The sequence below is a fragment of the Salmo salar genome, chromosome 06 (genome assembly GCF_965601325.2).
Source record: "Salmo salar chromosome 06, fSalSal1, whole genome shotgun sequence".
NCBI lineage: Eukaryota > Metazoa > Chordata > Actinopteri > Salmoniformes > Salmonidae > Salmo > Salmo salar.
The window spans coordinates 59952511-59969122 of NC_138296.1; the positions used below are offsets into that span (position 1 = coordinate 59952511).

General features: G+C 40.9%; 1 protein-coding gene across 1 annotated transcript; it reads left to right on the top strand.

The window, feature by feature from the left end:
* Positions 1–13514: 13514 nt before the first annotated feature.
* LOC106607678 (homeobox protein Nkx-2.2a-like) lies at positions 13515–16371 on the top strand. Its single transcript, XM_014204880.3, has 2 exons — positions 13515–14168; positions 14660–16371. Exons 1-2 carry the CDS (start codon positions 13925–13927, stop codon positions 15208–15210), a joined length of 795 nt encoding a protein of 264 aa, XP_014060355.2. The 5' UTR covers positions 13515–13924; the 3' UTR covers positions 15211–16371.
* The last annotated feature ends 241 nt before the right edge of the window (positions 16372–16612 follow it).

Consider the following 16612-nt stretch of genomic DNA (forward strand, 5'->3'; position numbering starts at 1 on the left):
AAACATGGTAACATTTCATTTTAATTTTGGTAATGTTCTGGGAATGTTCTCCAACTGGTTTGACATTGGGAATGTTCTCAAATAGTTAACCTCTTACATCTAGACGTTCCGCTAGCGGAACACCACTCCAATATCCAATGATAGGGCGTGGCACGAAATACAAACTCCTCAAAAATCCGAAAACTTCCATTTTTCAAACATATGACTATTTTACACCATTTTAAAGACAAGACTCTCCTTTATCTAACCACACTGTCCGATTTCAAAAAGGCTTTACAACGAAAGCAAAACATGAGATTATGTCAGGAGAGTACCCAGCCAGAAATAATCAGACACCCATTTTTCAAGCTAGCATATAATGTCACAAAAACCAAAACCACAGCTAAATGCAGCACTAACCTTTGATGATCTTCATCAGATGACACTCCTAGGACATTATGTTATACAATACATGCATGTTTTGTTCAATCAAGTACATATTTATATCAAAAACCAGCATTTTACATTAGCATGTGACGTTCAGAACTAGCATTCCCACCGAACACTTCCGGTGAATTTACTAAATTACTCACGATAAACGTTCACAAAAAACATAACAATTATTTGAAGAATTATAGATACAGAACTCCTTTATGCAATCGCGGTGTCCGATTTTAAAATAGCTTTTCGGTGAAAGCACATTTTGCAATATTCTGAGTAGATAGCCCGGCCATCACAGGCTAGCTATTTTGACACCCACCAAGTTTGGTACTCACCAAACTCAGATTTACTATAAGAAAAATTGGATTACCTTTGCTGTTCTTCGTCAGAATGCACTCCCGGGACTTCTACTTCAACAACAAATGTTGGTTTGGTTCCAAATAATCCATAGTTATATCCAAATAGCGGCGTTTTGTTCATGCGTTCAAGACACTATCCGAAGGTTAACGAAGGGTGACGCGCGGACGCGTATCGTGACAAAAAAATTCTAAATATTCCATTACCATACTTCGAAGCATGTCAAACGCTGTTTAAAATCAATTTTTATGCGATTTTTCTTGTAAAATAGCGATAATATTCCGCCCGGGAGTCGTTGTTTTCGTTCAAAGACTGAAAATGTAAAATGGCCTCTTCACGTGCATGCGCGCCCCCGTCTCATTGTTCTCAGATCGACCACTTACCAAATGCGCTACTGTTTTTCAGCCAGAGACTGCAGAGTCATCATTCAACGTTCTGGCGCCTTCTGAGAGCGTATGGGAGCCTTAGAAAGTGTCACGTTACAGCAGAGATCCTCTGTTTTGGATAGAGATGACAAAGAAGGCCAAGAAATGGTCAGACAGGGTACTTCCTGTACAGAGTCTTCTCAGGTTTTGGCCTGCCATTTGAGTTCTGTTATACTCACAGACACCATTCAAACAGTTTTAGAAACTTTGGAGTGTTTTCTATCCAAAGCTACTAATTATATGCATATTCTAGTTTCTGGGCAGGAGTAATAACCAGATTAAATCGGGTATGTTTTTTATCCGGCCGTGAAAATACTGCCCCCTATCCATAACAAGTTAAGAAACAGAGTTCTTCTGTGGGAATTTCAGTACTTCAGCATAACGTTTCCTACTGGTTTCTTCATAGTTCTATTTAAAGTCATGTTCTCAAATTGTTCCAAGACCGCTAAGAAACAACAATTTTGGGCCTCCCGGGGGGCGCAGTGGTCTAAGGCCCTGCATCGCAGTGCTAGAGGCATCACTACAGACCCGGGTTTGATCTCGGACTGTATCACAACAGGCCATGGTCAGGAGTCACATATGGGGGCGCACAATTGGCCCAGCATTGTTAGGGTTAGGGAGGGTTTGGCCTGGGAGGCTTTACTTGGCTCATTGAGCTATAGCGACTCCTTGTGGCGGGCCGAGTGCCTGCAGGTTGTCCTAGGTCGACAGATGAACAGTGTTTCCTCCGACACATTGGTGCGGCTGGCTTCCAGGTTAAGCGGGTGGGTGTTAACCTCTTAAGGATCCGCCCCTTTTTTTACATTTTCACCTAAAATGACATACCCAAATCTAACTGCCTGTAGCAAGGATATGCATTTTCTTGGTACCATTTGAAAATAAACACTTTGAAGTTTACGGCATCCCTAGCCACGTCCTCAGAGCATGCGCAGAACAGCTGACTGGTGTGTTTACGGGCATATTCAATCTCTCCCTATCCCAGTCTGCTGTCCCCACATGCTTCAAGATGGCCACCATTGTTCCTGTACCCAAGAAGGCAAAGGTAACTGAACTTAATCACTATCGCCCCGTAGCACTCACCTCTGTCATCATGAAGTGCTTTGAGAGACTAGTCAAGGATCATATCACTTCTACCTTACCTGCCACCCTAGACCCACTTCAATTTGCTTACCGCCCGAATATATCCACAGACGATGGAATAGCCATCACTCTGCACACTGGCCTATCCTGTCTGGACAAGAGGAATACCTATGTAAGAATGCTGTTTATTGTCTATAGCTCAGCATTCAACACCATAGTACCCCCAAGCTCATCATTAAGCTCGAGGCCCTGGGTCTGAACCCCACCCTGTGCAACTGGGTCCTGGACTTCCTGACGGGCCACCCCCAGGTGGTGAAGATAGGAAACATCACCTCCACTTTGCTGATTCTCAACACTGGTGCTCCACAAGGGTGTGTGCTCAGCCCCCTCCTGTACTCCCTGTTCACCCATGACTGCATGGCCAAGCAAGCCTCCAACTCAATCATCAAGTTTGCAGATGACACAACTAGTAGGCTTGATTACCAATGATGATGAGACAGCCTACAGGGAGAAGATGAGAGCTCTGGGAGTGTGGTGCCTGGAAAACAACCTCTCACTCAACATCAACAAAACAAAGGAGATGATTGTGGACTTCAAGAAACAGCAGAGGGTGCACCCCACTATCTACATCGACTGGACCGCAGTGGAGAAGGTGGATAGCTTCAAGTTCCTTGGCGTACACATCACTGACAAACTGAAATGGACCACCCACACAGACAGTGTGGTGAATAAGGCACAACAGAGCCTCTTCAACCTCAGCAGGCCAAAGAAATTTGGCTTGTAACCTAAAACCCTCACAAATTTTTACAGATGCACAATTAAAAGCATCCTGTCGGGCTGTGTCACTGCCTGGTACGGCAACTGCACCGCCCGCAACCGGAAGGCTCTCCAGAGGGTGGTGTGGTCTGCCCAACGCATTACCAGGGGCAAACTACCCACCCTCCAGGACACCTACAGCACCCGATGTCACAGGAATGCCAAAAGGATCATCAAGGACATCAACCACCCGAGCCACTGCCTGTTCACCCCGCTATCATTCAGAAGGCGAGGTCAGTACAGGTGCATCAAAGCTGGGACCGAGAGACTGAAAAACAGCTTCTATCTCAAGGCCATGAGGACTGTTAAAGGACTGTTAAACAGCCATCTCTAGCACATTAGAGGCTGCTGCCTATAGGCACAGACTAGGAATCACTGGTCACTTTAAGGAATGGAACACTAGTCACTTTAATAATGTTTACATATCTTGCATTACTCATCTCATTTGTATATACTGTATTCTATACTATTCTACTGTATGTTAGTCTGTTCCGCTCTGACATCGCTTGTCCATATGTATATAGTCTTAATTCATTCCAACTTAGATTTGTGTTTATTGGGTATATGTTGTGTAATTTGTTTGATATTACTTGTTAGATATTACTGCACTGTCTGTGTTAGAAGCACAAGCATTTCGCTACACCCGCAATAACATCTGCTAATCACGTGTATGTGACCAATAAAATTTGATTTGATTTGAAGACATCAAAATGATCAGTTGTGTTGTGACAAGGTAGGGGTGGTATACAGAAGATAGCCCTATTTGGTAAAAGACCAAGTCTATATTACGGCAAGAACAGCTCAAATAAGCAAAGAGAAACGACAGTTCATCATGAAGGTCAGTCAGTACAAAACATTTCAAGAATTTTGAAAGTTTCTTCAAGTGCAGTTGCAAAAACCATCAAGCGCTATGATTAAACTGGCTCTCATGAGGACCGCCACAGGAAAGAAAGACCCAGAGTTACCTCTGTTGCACAGGATCAGTTCATTAGAGTGAAACCATGTTTCCTGACTGGTAAAACTGAACTTTTTTTACTCTGGTTCCTTGAAAGTTTTCCTGGGAGGTTTTATTAACGCTCTGAGAAAGGAAATTATAAGTTATTTGGAGTTTTTTGAATAACTTCCTTAAAACTTTCCCTGAATGTTTCAATAAGACTTTTCCTGAGACACTATCTGTGCTTGGAGTTCAAAAAAGTTAACCCAAAATAAGCTAGCAGTGTTATTAAAAGTCTTATTGAATGTTTCAATAAGACTTTTCCTGAGACACTATCTGTGCTTGGAGTTCAAAAAAGTTAACCCAAAATAAGCTAGCAGTGTTATTAAAAGTCTTATTGAAACATTCAGTGAAAGTATTAAGGAAGTTATTCAAAAAAGTCCAAATAACTTATAATTTCCTTTCTCAGAGCGTTAATAAAACCTCCCAGGAAAACTTTCAAGGAACCAGAGTAAAAAAAGTTCAGTTTTACCAGTCAGGAAACAAATGGTTTCATTCCCACAACCAGTAACATACGTTCCAACAACTTCCAAGGAACCAAATGTGCTAGCTGGGAAGTGTGTATTACTGTATATGCATGAATTGGAAATGTGTTTATTACATATCCCAACTCTCCCTGAGACATCCTTGGAGAGTGGGGTCACAGCAATGGTCAGTCATTATTAACAGCAAACCTGGAACAACTAAGATTATGTGTCTTGCTTAAGGGCACACCAACAGATTTTTCCACCTTGTCAGTTCTGGGATTGGCCGATTTTGAACTAGTGGCCTTTTGTTTACTGGCTCAACGCTATACCACTAGGCTGCCTGCCACGCACATGTGACTTGGTTTTAGTACTCTGTAAATCGATATGCTCATCACAATTAAGAGCCCATCCATGTCCTTGGCTTGATCTGATATGGGTTTGGAGATGAGGTGTGATGCATTCAGTAGAGAAATGTGGCTTCTGCAAGATATTCATTTTTCAAGTCTATTTTCTCAAGAAAAATATTTCAATAATATTGACAAATCCACATAAATATCCTACACTAATTCGCATGCAGTCTACAAAACTAAAGACAGTCAATGTTTCCTTTTTGGATATTCTGTTGTTAGATGTGAGCTCCATCTCATGTTTTCCCTGTTGCATTAGCCTGTCTGTGGGGCCCCTGACTGGGTCATCCTGCTGCCAGGACTTGGCTGTGCAGTTCTCTGCATCCTCCAGATGAGGCTGTGCACATCATAGAATTGCATGTATATAGAACACAGTCATTTACACGGCGTGCACAATTATTAGGCAAATTGTATTCCTCGGGGTTCATTTTATTGTTGAACAAACACAATGCTCTCAGTCAATCCAAAATGTTATTGAACCTCAAACCTGAATGTTTAACAAAAGGAAAAGTGAGTTTTGTCTTTCTCAGGGAAATATATGTGTGCACAATTATTAGGCAACTATTAGTGTGCAGAATTATTAGGCAACTAAATTACAAAAATAATTTCTCTCAACTCACTTGATTATTCTCAATTTTTAGAGCAAGTGTAACAGATAAGTAACACAAAATGACAATTATATAACATTTTTGGCCTTTCAAAAAATATTCAGTGACCAATATAGCCACCCTTATTTTCAATAACTGCCATGAGCCTTCCATCCATGGAGTCTGTCAGTTTCTTGATCTGTTCATGATCAATTTTCGCTGAAGCAGCAACCACAGCCTCCCAAATGCTGTTCAAAAAGGTGTATTGTCTTCCATCACTGTAAATCTCACGTTTGAGAAGGGCCCACAAGTTCTCAATAGGATTTAAGTCAGGTGAGGAAGGGGGCCAGGTCATTATTCAGGCATCTTTGAGGCCATTGCTGGCTAGACAAGCAGTGGAGTACTTGGATGCATGTGATGGAGCATTGTCCTGCATAAAGACCATGGCCTTCTAGAATGCTGAGGACTTCTTCCTGTACCACTGTTTGACGAAAGAATCTTCCAGAAACTGGCAGTAGGTTTGGGAGTTGAGTTTCAGTCCATCTTCAACCCGAAAAGGTCCAACTACCTCATCCTCAATGATAGCAGCCCATACCAGTACCCCTCCTTCACCTTGCTGGCACCTGACTTAAAGTGGTGCCCTGTGTCCATTACTGATCCATCCACAGGCCCATCCATTTGGTCCATCAAGAGTCACTGTCATTTCATCTGTCCATAAAACCTTTGAAAAATCTGTCTTCAGGTATTTCTTTGCCCAGTCTTGACGCTTCAACTTGTGAATCTTATTCAGTGATGGTCTTGTTTCAGTCTTCTTGACCTTGGCCATGTCTCTGAGCACTTGACACCTTGTACTTCTGAACACTCCAGGTAGGTTGCAGTTCTGGAATACGGTGGCACTGGAGGATAATGGGTTCCTGGTAGTTTGACGTTTAATTCTTCTCAAGTCTTTTGCAGTTAATTTGCGCCTTTTCTTCCCCATGCGTTTATTGCGCCCCAGTTGACTATTCGCAACAAAACGTTTGAATGTCCGGTGGTCACACCTCAATAGTTTAGCTATCTAACCTCTATGGGCTAGGTGGGACGCTTGCGTCCCACCTACTCAACAGCCAGTGTAATCCCGTGGCGCGTTATTCAAATTCCTCAAAAATGCAAAAACTTCAACTTTTCAAACGTATGACTATTTTACACCATTTTAAAGATAAGACTCTCGTTAATCTAACCACACTGTCCGATTTCACAAGGCTTTACAACGAAAGCAAAACATGAGATTATGTCAGCAGAGTACCCAGCCAGAAATAATCAGACACCCATTTTTCAAGCTAGCATATAATGTCACATAAACCCAAACCACAGCTAAATGTAGCACTAACCTTTGATGATCTTCATCAGATGACAACCCTAGGACATTATGTTATACAATACATGCATGTTTTGTTCAATCAAGTTCATATTTATATCAAAAACCAGCTTTTTACATTAGCATGTGACTAGCATGTGACTAGCATTCCCACCGAACACTGCCGGTGAATTTACTAAATTACTCACGATAAACGTTCACAAAAAGCATAACAATTATTTTAAGAATTATAGATACGACCCCTATGCACTCGATATGTCCGATTTTAAAATAGCTTTTCGGTGAAAGCACATTTTGCAATATTCTCAGTAGATAGCCCGGCATCACAGGGCTAGCTATTTAGACACCCAGCAAGTTTAGCACTCATCAAAGTCAGATTTACTATAAGAAAAATGTTATTACCTTTGCTGTCTTCGTCAGAATGCACTCCCAGGACTTCTACTTCAATAACAAATGTTGGTTTGGTTCAAAATAATCCATAGTTATATCCAAATAGCGGCGTTTTGTTCGTGCGTTCAAGACACTATCCGAAAGGGTAAATAAGGGTGACGAGCATGGCGCAATTCGTGACAAAAAAATTCTAAATATTCCATTACCGTACTTCGAAGCATGTCAACCGCTGTTTAAAATCAATTTTTATGCCATTTTTCTCATAAAAAAGCGATAATATTCCGACCGGGAATCTGCGTTTAGGTAAACAGACGAAAGAAAATAAAGCTTTCGGTCGACTCGGGCATGCGCCTAAGCCCATAGTACTCTGATCGGCCACTTGCCAAAAGCGATAATGTGTTTCAGCCAGAGCCTGCCTCGATATCGTTCAGCTTTTTCCCGGGCTCTGAGAGCCTATGGGAGCCGTAGGAAGTGTCACGTTATTGCAAAGATCCTCAGTCTTCAATAAAAAGAGCCAAGATGAAACACAACTTGTCAGACAGGCCACTTCCTGCATGGAATCTTCTCAGGTTTTGGCCTGCCATATGAGTTCTGTTATACTCACAGACACCATTCAAACAGTTTTAGAAACTTTAGGGTGTTTTCTATCCAAAGCCAATAATTATATGCATATTCTAGTTACTGGGCAGGAGTAGTAACCAGATTAAATCGGGTACGTTTTTTATCCGGCTGTGTCAATACTGCCCCCTAGCCCTAACAGGCTAAAGAGTGTCGCATCCGTCTGAAAGGCATTTTACATTTTTGGCTTTTCAGTGTCAGTTAAATGTCTTTTTTGGCCCATTTTACCTGAGGTAATGAGGCTGCCTAATAATTATGCACACCTTGATATAAGGTGTTATTCACTTTCGCCACACCTTCCCTCATTACACAAATACATATCACCTGAAAATGAGTAAATCCAATAAGCATTCAAGTTTATATGGTTTGGAGTTCGAAAATGTGAATAGAAACAATGATAAGATCAGAATACTCACTTGCCTAATAATTGTGCACGCAGTGTATATGTTCTATATGGTGCCCATGCTATGGATGGTTTAGACTCTATGGGACAGTTTCCTGGACATAGATTAAGCCTGATCCTGGACTAAGAATAACAAGCACTTTTAATAGAGAGTCTCCATTGAGAATGCTTTTTATTCTGCATTAAAGTTAAGTTACCACGTTCCTGCAGGGCCAGTTTCCTGTACACAGATTAAGCCTAGTCTTAGACCAAGTGTAAATTATAGCTGCCCAGACACTTCAGCCTTGTTAATCTCACAACTTGTTAAATTCTCTTTTGTAGATGTCAGTTATATCTATATGCACAATAAGCCGACATGAGTTGTACGCCTATTTACATTATTGGATGGCCATGTTGTTCTCTCATATAGTAACATCTGATCATTAAAGAGCCTGTTTGGAACAATTCAAGTCACAATCTGGAAAGTTGTCACTGAAGAATAGTTCTTACACTGAGATGAATCACATACATAATTACGCTGTAATGCAAGAAAAAGGAGGACATTTAAGTCTGTCATTACAGAATTCTTTTGCATGCCGCTGGATCATCACTTAGATACACACTCCTTATAAACCAGGGTAGGTGGCACTTAGACTACCTATTTTTCGTCAACGGTCATTATTCTATCAGTACGATGACCTTAGCTGGTCCCTGTGCACTACTGTGTACAATACAAAAGCACATGTGTTTTGTTGGAACTGCGTAACCACAGAAGAAGTCATTTATATAAATAAAAAAGTTTTTTAAAAATCATAATAATGGAGGTCTGACTTTTGACATGACTCTTTAATAAGTTCCCTTACAGGAAAAAAGAAAGTTATTCTAACCTATTCTCAAGAGCAGCAGCATTGCAGTCTCTCCAGTCCTGTAGAACTGCATGGTAGCCATTGTGCATTACGTCAACACTTACTGTAAGAGACAGCTGGTTAGCGGTGAGTGCAGTATAGCCCTATCCTACTCTACAGGCCAGAGACAATGCACTCTGACACTCAGTTAACCGCAAATCCTGAATATGTATATTTATAGATGATGCAAATATACTTAAAATGGCAAATATAATATAGTATCAGTATGACTGTTAGTATGTATGTATTGTAGTGATAGAGTTGCTCAAAAGAAGAAAGGCATACCACTAAGGGGTGGAATTGGGGGGAAAAGCTGAGAAGTCAGTGAATTCTAGAATTCACAGCGGGTGATAAGCACTGTCAGTTTAGTGGCGTTTACCTCTGGCTTTGGTCTACTTATTAAGCTATAGGTTTTTCCTCCTTTCTATTCTGCAGAAACGAATACAGCAAAGTATATGCGCTGTATATGAACCTGTATGGGAACAGCGGAGTGAAGTCAATTCATATCCGTTGATAATCTCTGTTCGTTCGGATTCAAATTCAGCTCATTTGGAACTTGGCACCTTCGCGAACATGTTTGGTTCACTCTTCCAAATCCACCGGATTTGAGACTGACCTCAGGTTCTCACTAACGTGAATGACAAGAGCACATAGACTGGAAAAGGAAGTGATGACGCTGTTGCCGTGCATGCGGGATGTTTAGGACAGGTTCTTTAACAGAGGTCAAACAAGCTCCTCTCTTTGTCTTCTATGAACCTATCTATCCTGAGGCCAAAGCTGTCAAACTTGCTGTTAGAATGTCATCATCCAATAAACAATATTTGCTGTTCTACATTGTTGCAGGGATATTACACATACTGTCTGTGTGAATTGAACTTGTTTTTCACAACCTGAAAGCAATTTACTGCAGTCTTTCGCTTCAGACCTTTGACTGCTGCGCAGTCCTCTTGAGAGCAAACCGTTTTCTTCCTGTTGATGAACACCTCTAACCTCTGTCGTCGGCTTGATTACTGATGCAAAGGCGCCACCATCTGGACAAACATGTACATTACAGTCCTTATCCAGCAGCGTGACCTATTATTTTGGATTGAACATGCTATTTGAGGCTCATGTGCATCCCTTTATGCTTTGCAGACGTGGCAGGTTGAATTACAGGTGCAGTGTTAGTATTTCAACTGTGCTGACTTTTGTTATGCCTCACACATCTTCTATTGATGGCACTTATGTTGTCACCAATTTGGTCACTTTATCAGTGACCTCATATACTTTTCATCTAATGTCATCTTTAAATTAGTGATTGAAATGTTGACATGTAGAACATGTTCTAGTCTAGTTAAATGATGCCATTTGCTAACTTAAAAGGAACATTTTAAGTGGAACATAGTTTGATGGGGAATATTACATGTAGATGTAAGCCAGTGTCAGTAAGCCAGTAGGTGACACTCTAGACGAAGATGTACTTCTGAGAGCAATGATGGGATTGGTTGAGGGTTTTTTTGTGTGGGCGTGTGAGCGTGTGTTTATCTGCATGTGCTTACTGGGCAGGCAGTTGTAAATGCTTACTCCTCCCTCATGCTGCCACTTAGACAGTGTCACTTACCAATGTTGTGGTAACAGTAGGACAGCTCCACCTAGGTGCTCTGCACTCCGGCACCACTTCATACTGGTTCTCTTCTCTCAATATTCTGTCTGGGCTGATTTCATTTTAAACAGGGCTCTGCCTGCATAAAGAATGATTAGGGCTGGCAGGGACCTTATGATGTATCATGATATGAAGGTCACGATTACATACATATTGTGATTATTTATGCCTCACAATTCTCTATGTAGCCTATTGTCTATGTACCCTATTCTGTATATAGGGTGGAACTAAGGGTTTTTGTAATGCATTTGGAATACTATGGTACTAAAGTATTTTAAATATGGCCAGGAAGTAAACTTTTTTGCCTGATTAATCTGCTTACAATTGCTTACAACTCCTTAATGTCAGAATATATCTGATATACAATTTAGCTGTTGAATTGATACAGTACTGCATAAAGAAATACCAGAATGATCGCAATATAGTTTTTTTCCCACTTGCCCTAAGAATGATGTTTATTGTGGTATCCAATGTCCTGGATTGTTGGGGTGCTCGTACCCTAAAGGTTAGAATAAACCAACAGCGCTCTGTCAGAGAACCTGCTGGGAATGGACATGTGGGATGTTTCTTTGTTTGCTCCTTTGAGAAGGCAGAGAAGCTTCTGCTTGGCCATGTGATGATTTCTCTCTCTTGGACTGAGCCCAATTGATTATGTTGACAATTGATCAGTAGTTGCCAAATCCAAGTAGCATCATGATGTGTTGATAATAACGATAAATAAGGTTCACAATCTGGCAAACATTGCCTTTGGGCTACAAAGCTCATGAATATGTGCGCTTTAATAAGCCATTAACCAATCATATATCAATTACAGAAAGGTCGTATTTGTCCAGAAATAAAGCCGTGTACATTTGAAGGAAGGACCCTTCATAGAGTGATTATATCTCAAGAAGCAGGCAATCAGAACGTGCATGGGCACAATGAGAGGTGATTCGACTCTTTAGGCCATATAGGCAGCAGTGTGTACCATAGAGATTGTAATTCTATGGTGTGTACACTGTGAGTGAGAGAGTAAACATGTACATATCAGTGAAGTGGTCTTGTAAGCGATAGCCTCTCGCCCTGTCGAAATGTGTTTGAGAACCGCTTTGCTGGTCAAACAAATGCGCAAGTGCTACCAAAGTAATAGTACAATAATAATAATAATGTGTGTGTGTGTGTGTGTGTGTGTGTGTGTGTGTGTGTGTGTGTGTGTGTGTGTGTGTGTGTGTGTGTGTGTGTGTGTGTGTGTGTGTGTGTGTGTGTGTGTGTGTGTGTGTGTGAGGTAGAGGCTGCGGGGGTCAGAGGTGAATGAAGAGATAGTTCATTGAAAGCAGTTGAACACCATGACAACCAGGAGGAACCACGGGTTTATTCCAAACAGTTACGGCGCATTGTAAGGGGGGCGTCAATCATCTATTCTCTTGCCCCCCGAAATAAATGCTAAATCTCAGCTTGCACAAAAACTTCCAAAAGAAGCAGGACATTTGTCTACATTTCCTTCATTGTCTGCAGCTTAGCAATCGGTTTGTACGTGTGTTTGCTTAGTACGACCACCCAGGACGCCCGGAGGATTCGCTGAGAACGAGAATCATTGTCACCCACATCACATACTAGATGAGGGCATTGGAGCGTAGAGAAGGAGAGAATAAAAACATCTAAAAATAAATCATATGAACATGATAGTCAGCGTCTAATATTGACTCAAGAGCTTATCATTCGATTTCCCACGTGAATTAAACACGACCAATTGCCGCAATAAAATAATTGTTATTGATGCATGGGCGGATGGAGGCTGCGCTGCAACCTGGTCTCAAAGCATTTCATATGATTCTTTAAATTAATCTGAGACAATCCATTCTGTATGATATGTTGTGTTTCATATGGTATGTATTACGTTAGCGTTATACGTCCACCCATCCACCCTGACCAACGACCCTATTTTTGTTGTTGCCTTAAGTAACCATATCTCTTATGTAGCACTACCAAACGTAACATATCATACTGATTTCAGTGTGCCGGATTTCCGTTTGCTATGTTACGTCTAATCTATGAGACCAGCCGGTGCAGTTAGATATTTATGACAGAGATAAATAAATAGTGAGCAGAACTAATGATATGGTAATAATTATCATAGTAATACCGACGATAAAGACAACATCAACAAGTGTAGCCTAATACAAATTCTGTATAGGCCTAGTCAGCGTCCCAATAAACGGAATGTATTATTATTTTTCTTAAAGCGTGAAATGTATCCAAATAAAACAGCATATAGCCTATCAACACCTTGCCGAGATAAGACGCTTAAACTGCAAACAACATTCTATGTAACGCTATGTTTCATTCATGATAGGCCCTATGCGCTACTTGAGTTAAGCCTGAACCAAAATATTGACCTAAAAGGATTTCATGAATTAGCCTGCCCATATTACACCCCCAAAATTCACATTTCGATCTTTAAGGTAATAAAATACATCTCAAAATGATGTTTTTGCTCTTAAATAAATAATATTTGTATGATGCGTTGAAGCAATATATTTTATTGGTTTGTATTTAAATTACATGCACAAATGTCCCTCCCCATCTCGGTGATTAACTGTCCCATAATACCAGTCATCACATTTCTGAAGAACCAATGACAGAGATTCGGATGTCCCCAAACCCGAGAATTTCACACCCACAGTCTTCATCTACTTGACTCCAAGGACCCGCCTACACGCGTTTAGTCTTTCTCCGTGATTCCGATTCATCTTCCATTGCAGATTCAGTGTTTCAACGAACCTTATATGGACCAATCCGTCTGGTGATAGCTTCCTTTATGCCAGTGCTCCTAGTCATGCTTTATCCATGAGCCTCTCCTCTCCATCAACTCCTGCGCTCCTCCATGACCAGCACATTGGAGTCCTCTCGACGAGCCAGCGGTGAACTACTGCATGCCGATTAAGTTCCGTTTAGCTTAACCCAAAGGACACAACCCTGAACATCTTAAAACCTCATCTATAAATACTGTACTCTTATTCAGTTATACTGGTTCAGAACAGTAGCAGGGGAAAAAACGAACTTTTGTTTACAGTGCGCGCCACAGACTTTCTCACACCATGTCGTTCAGCAACACAAAGACGGGCTTCTCTGTAAAGGACATTCTGGATCTTCCTGACACCAATGGAGGTTCTGAGACGGAGGAGACTGAAGATGAGAACGAGGTGGAAACGACTGAGACTTTGACGCAAAATCCATCTTCTGAAAACACTGGAAATGTGCCCTACAAGAGCCTTTTGTGTGATGGTGGAGGTAATCCCTACTCAAGATGGCTTGCCTCCTCCAGCGCCATCCAATATTCATGTGAGTAGCTTCAAAAAGTTAGTTTCGTAAACATCGAGGTATAGAACTAATTGATTTGTCCACTTCCTAGTCATATCTCATCCGTTAAGTTATAGGCCTATGTCATTATTAAAAACATTTGCATTCATGTTTTGGTTTGTTATGCAAAACGTCACGATTTCATTTAAACATGTATTGTTTTAACTTATTAGGCTACCATTAAAGTATTAGTCTATTCATGTTCAATCTGAATTTATAATATTATCCGTTCGTAATGCAATTTTAATTAGGCTATCTATGCGTAGAGCCTGATCAAAATATTTACATTTTTGTCACCAATAGGCTATTGTTTTCGATTATTAGTAGTCTCTTCAATATTTTTTTCTATTCAACAAATTGCTATACGATGAAGATTTGTTTTCAGAAATGAATAAATGTATGTAGCCCCATTTCATAGCGTTTGTTGTCAACCCTAGTTGATAACCAGACCCACTTTGTTTCCTTTCAAACAGTGCACGGTTTGTCAGTTGATTCTCGAAACGAACCGAAATATCCGGAGCTGTCCGCCGACGAATCCCAAGATATCGACAGGGACGCCACAGGTGACAGCAGCGACTCGGGAAAGAAGAGGAAAAGGAGAGTGCTGTTTTCCAAAGCTCAAACCTACGAACTTGAGCGACGATTCAGACAACAGAGATATCTCTCGGCGCCGGAGAGGGAGCGCCTTGCAAATGCACTACAACTGACACCGACCCAGGTGAAGATCTGGTTCCAGAATCACCGGTATAAAATGAAGAGAGCACGCGCTGAGAAGGGTATGGAGATGGTTCATCTCGTGTCCCCAAGACGGGTGGCCATTCCGGTTTTGGTTCGGGATGGAAAGCCATGTGACACTAACAAAACTCAGGATCTTGAGGCCTCATTCAGGGCTGGAATACCTCTGTCGGCGTATAGCGCCTATTCTCTCCATCACATGCATATGCGCTCCCACTACAGCCCCGACGCCATCTCACAGCTGCCCAGTGTGCATCATATGGCGCAAATGTACCAATGGACTTGGTAGACGATGGATACTCAAAATAACTTTGATTCCACAAAAATACAATCTAAAGAAAGGGATTGAAATCGGATTGATATTACGATCTGTATTTTACCCACATTAGAGCTGATTATTTTGTGGCCCATGAGGTCTGGGCAATGTTAGGGTTCTTGAAATTCCGTTCTTTTTATAATGTTTGCCAAATTAATGTTATAAAGGAATGTTATTTCTGTTGTAAAGTGCGCAAAATGCTCATATTATTCATTAATTTATGTTTTTGGGTGGACTGTGGATTGATCTTGAATATTTATGGCCGTGAATAAACCGCTGTCAGTTTGATGTGGTTATTGCTCATGTATTAACCTACATTCATTTACTTTTTTTTTTACCAGCCCAGTAAGGGGAATCGAACAGAAACTTGGATATAAATGTTTCGTTATTCGTAAAAAAATTGTTACATACATAAATGCCATTATGCGCAAAACCTGTTTAATGACTTCCTGTATCTAATTCGGTTCAGGGTTTACGTTGGATCACAAAGCAAAAATAGAAACAAACAACTCTGAAGAGAATATCTTGCAAACACAGTCTGGACAATTTCGTTCATATCAAAAGTAAAAAGGGCTTTTTCGAGTTATGCAAAGGCCTACAACAAATATATATTTTTTGTGTGTGATGTTTTCCTTACATTTCCTAATTGAAAAGCATGCCTGGCTTATTACAGCACTCCAAATGACCAATTAAGCTAGAAAAAATATATATTCTCAGTTCTCATTAACAATATTTTCTAAAACATCAAATTAATTATAGTCAATATAAACCAATTAACCAAAAATGTCTCACTCTGTTTTTCACAGAGCAGCATTGCTTATATACTCACAAAGAAACCCCAAATATAGAGTTGAGTGCAGCTGTGGATCTTTAGGGGTTTGCGCATGCAGAATGGAACAGAGAGGGGATGTTGTGGCAGTGGTGGATGGAGAGCTGTGGACGTTTTTGTTTCTATTCAGCTGTCAGTTGGGTCAGCTCATCTCAGAGTAAGGATGAGGAGTAAGTATCTCTGGGGTTTTGTAAAGGCTGTCACTTGGCTCTTTTGTGACCCTTGTTGGACACGTTGTATTCCATATGGGCAGCTGGCCTCGTGAAGGGGATTGCTAATAAAACTCAACTTGTTCTGCTTTCAAACATGCCATTGTTTCCTCCCAATGGGAAAAAATAATTACAAATTCATGCGGTATCCTTTCTTAGCAAAGACACCCCATTCACATATTAGAACAGGGAGCTCTTATCCTAAGGTTTTTCTGTGCAACCCCTCACTCTTTCTCTCTATTTCTCAATCTTCTCGCCCGCTCTATTTCTCTCTCTCTAAATATTTGAAACCAGTTTTCCAAATACCTTGCTCCAAACAATTTCTGTACTCACTCTA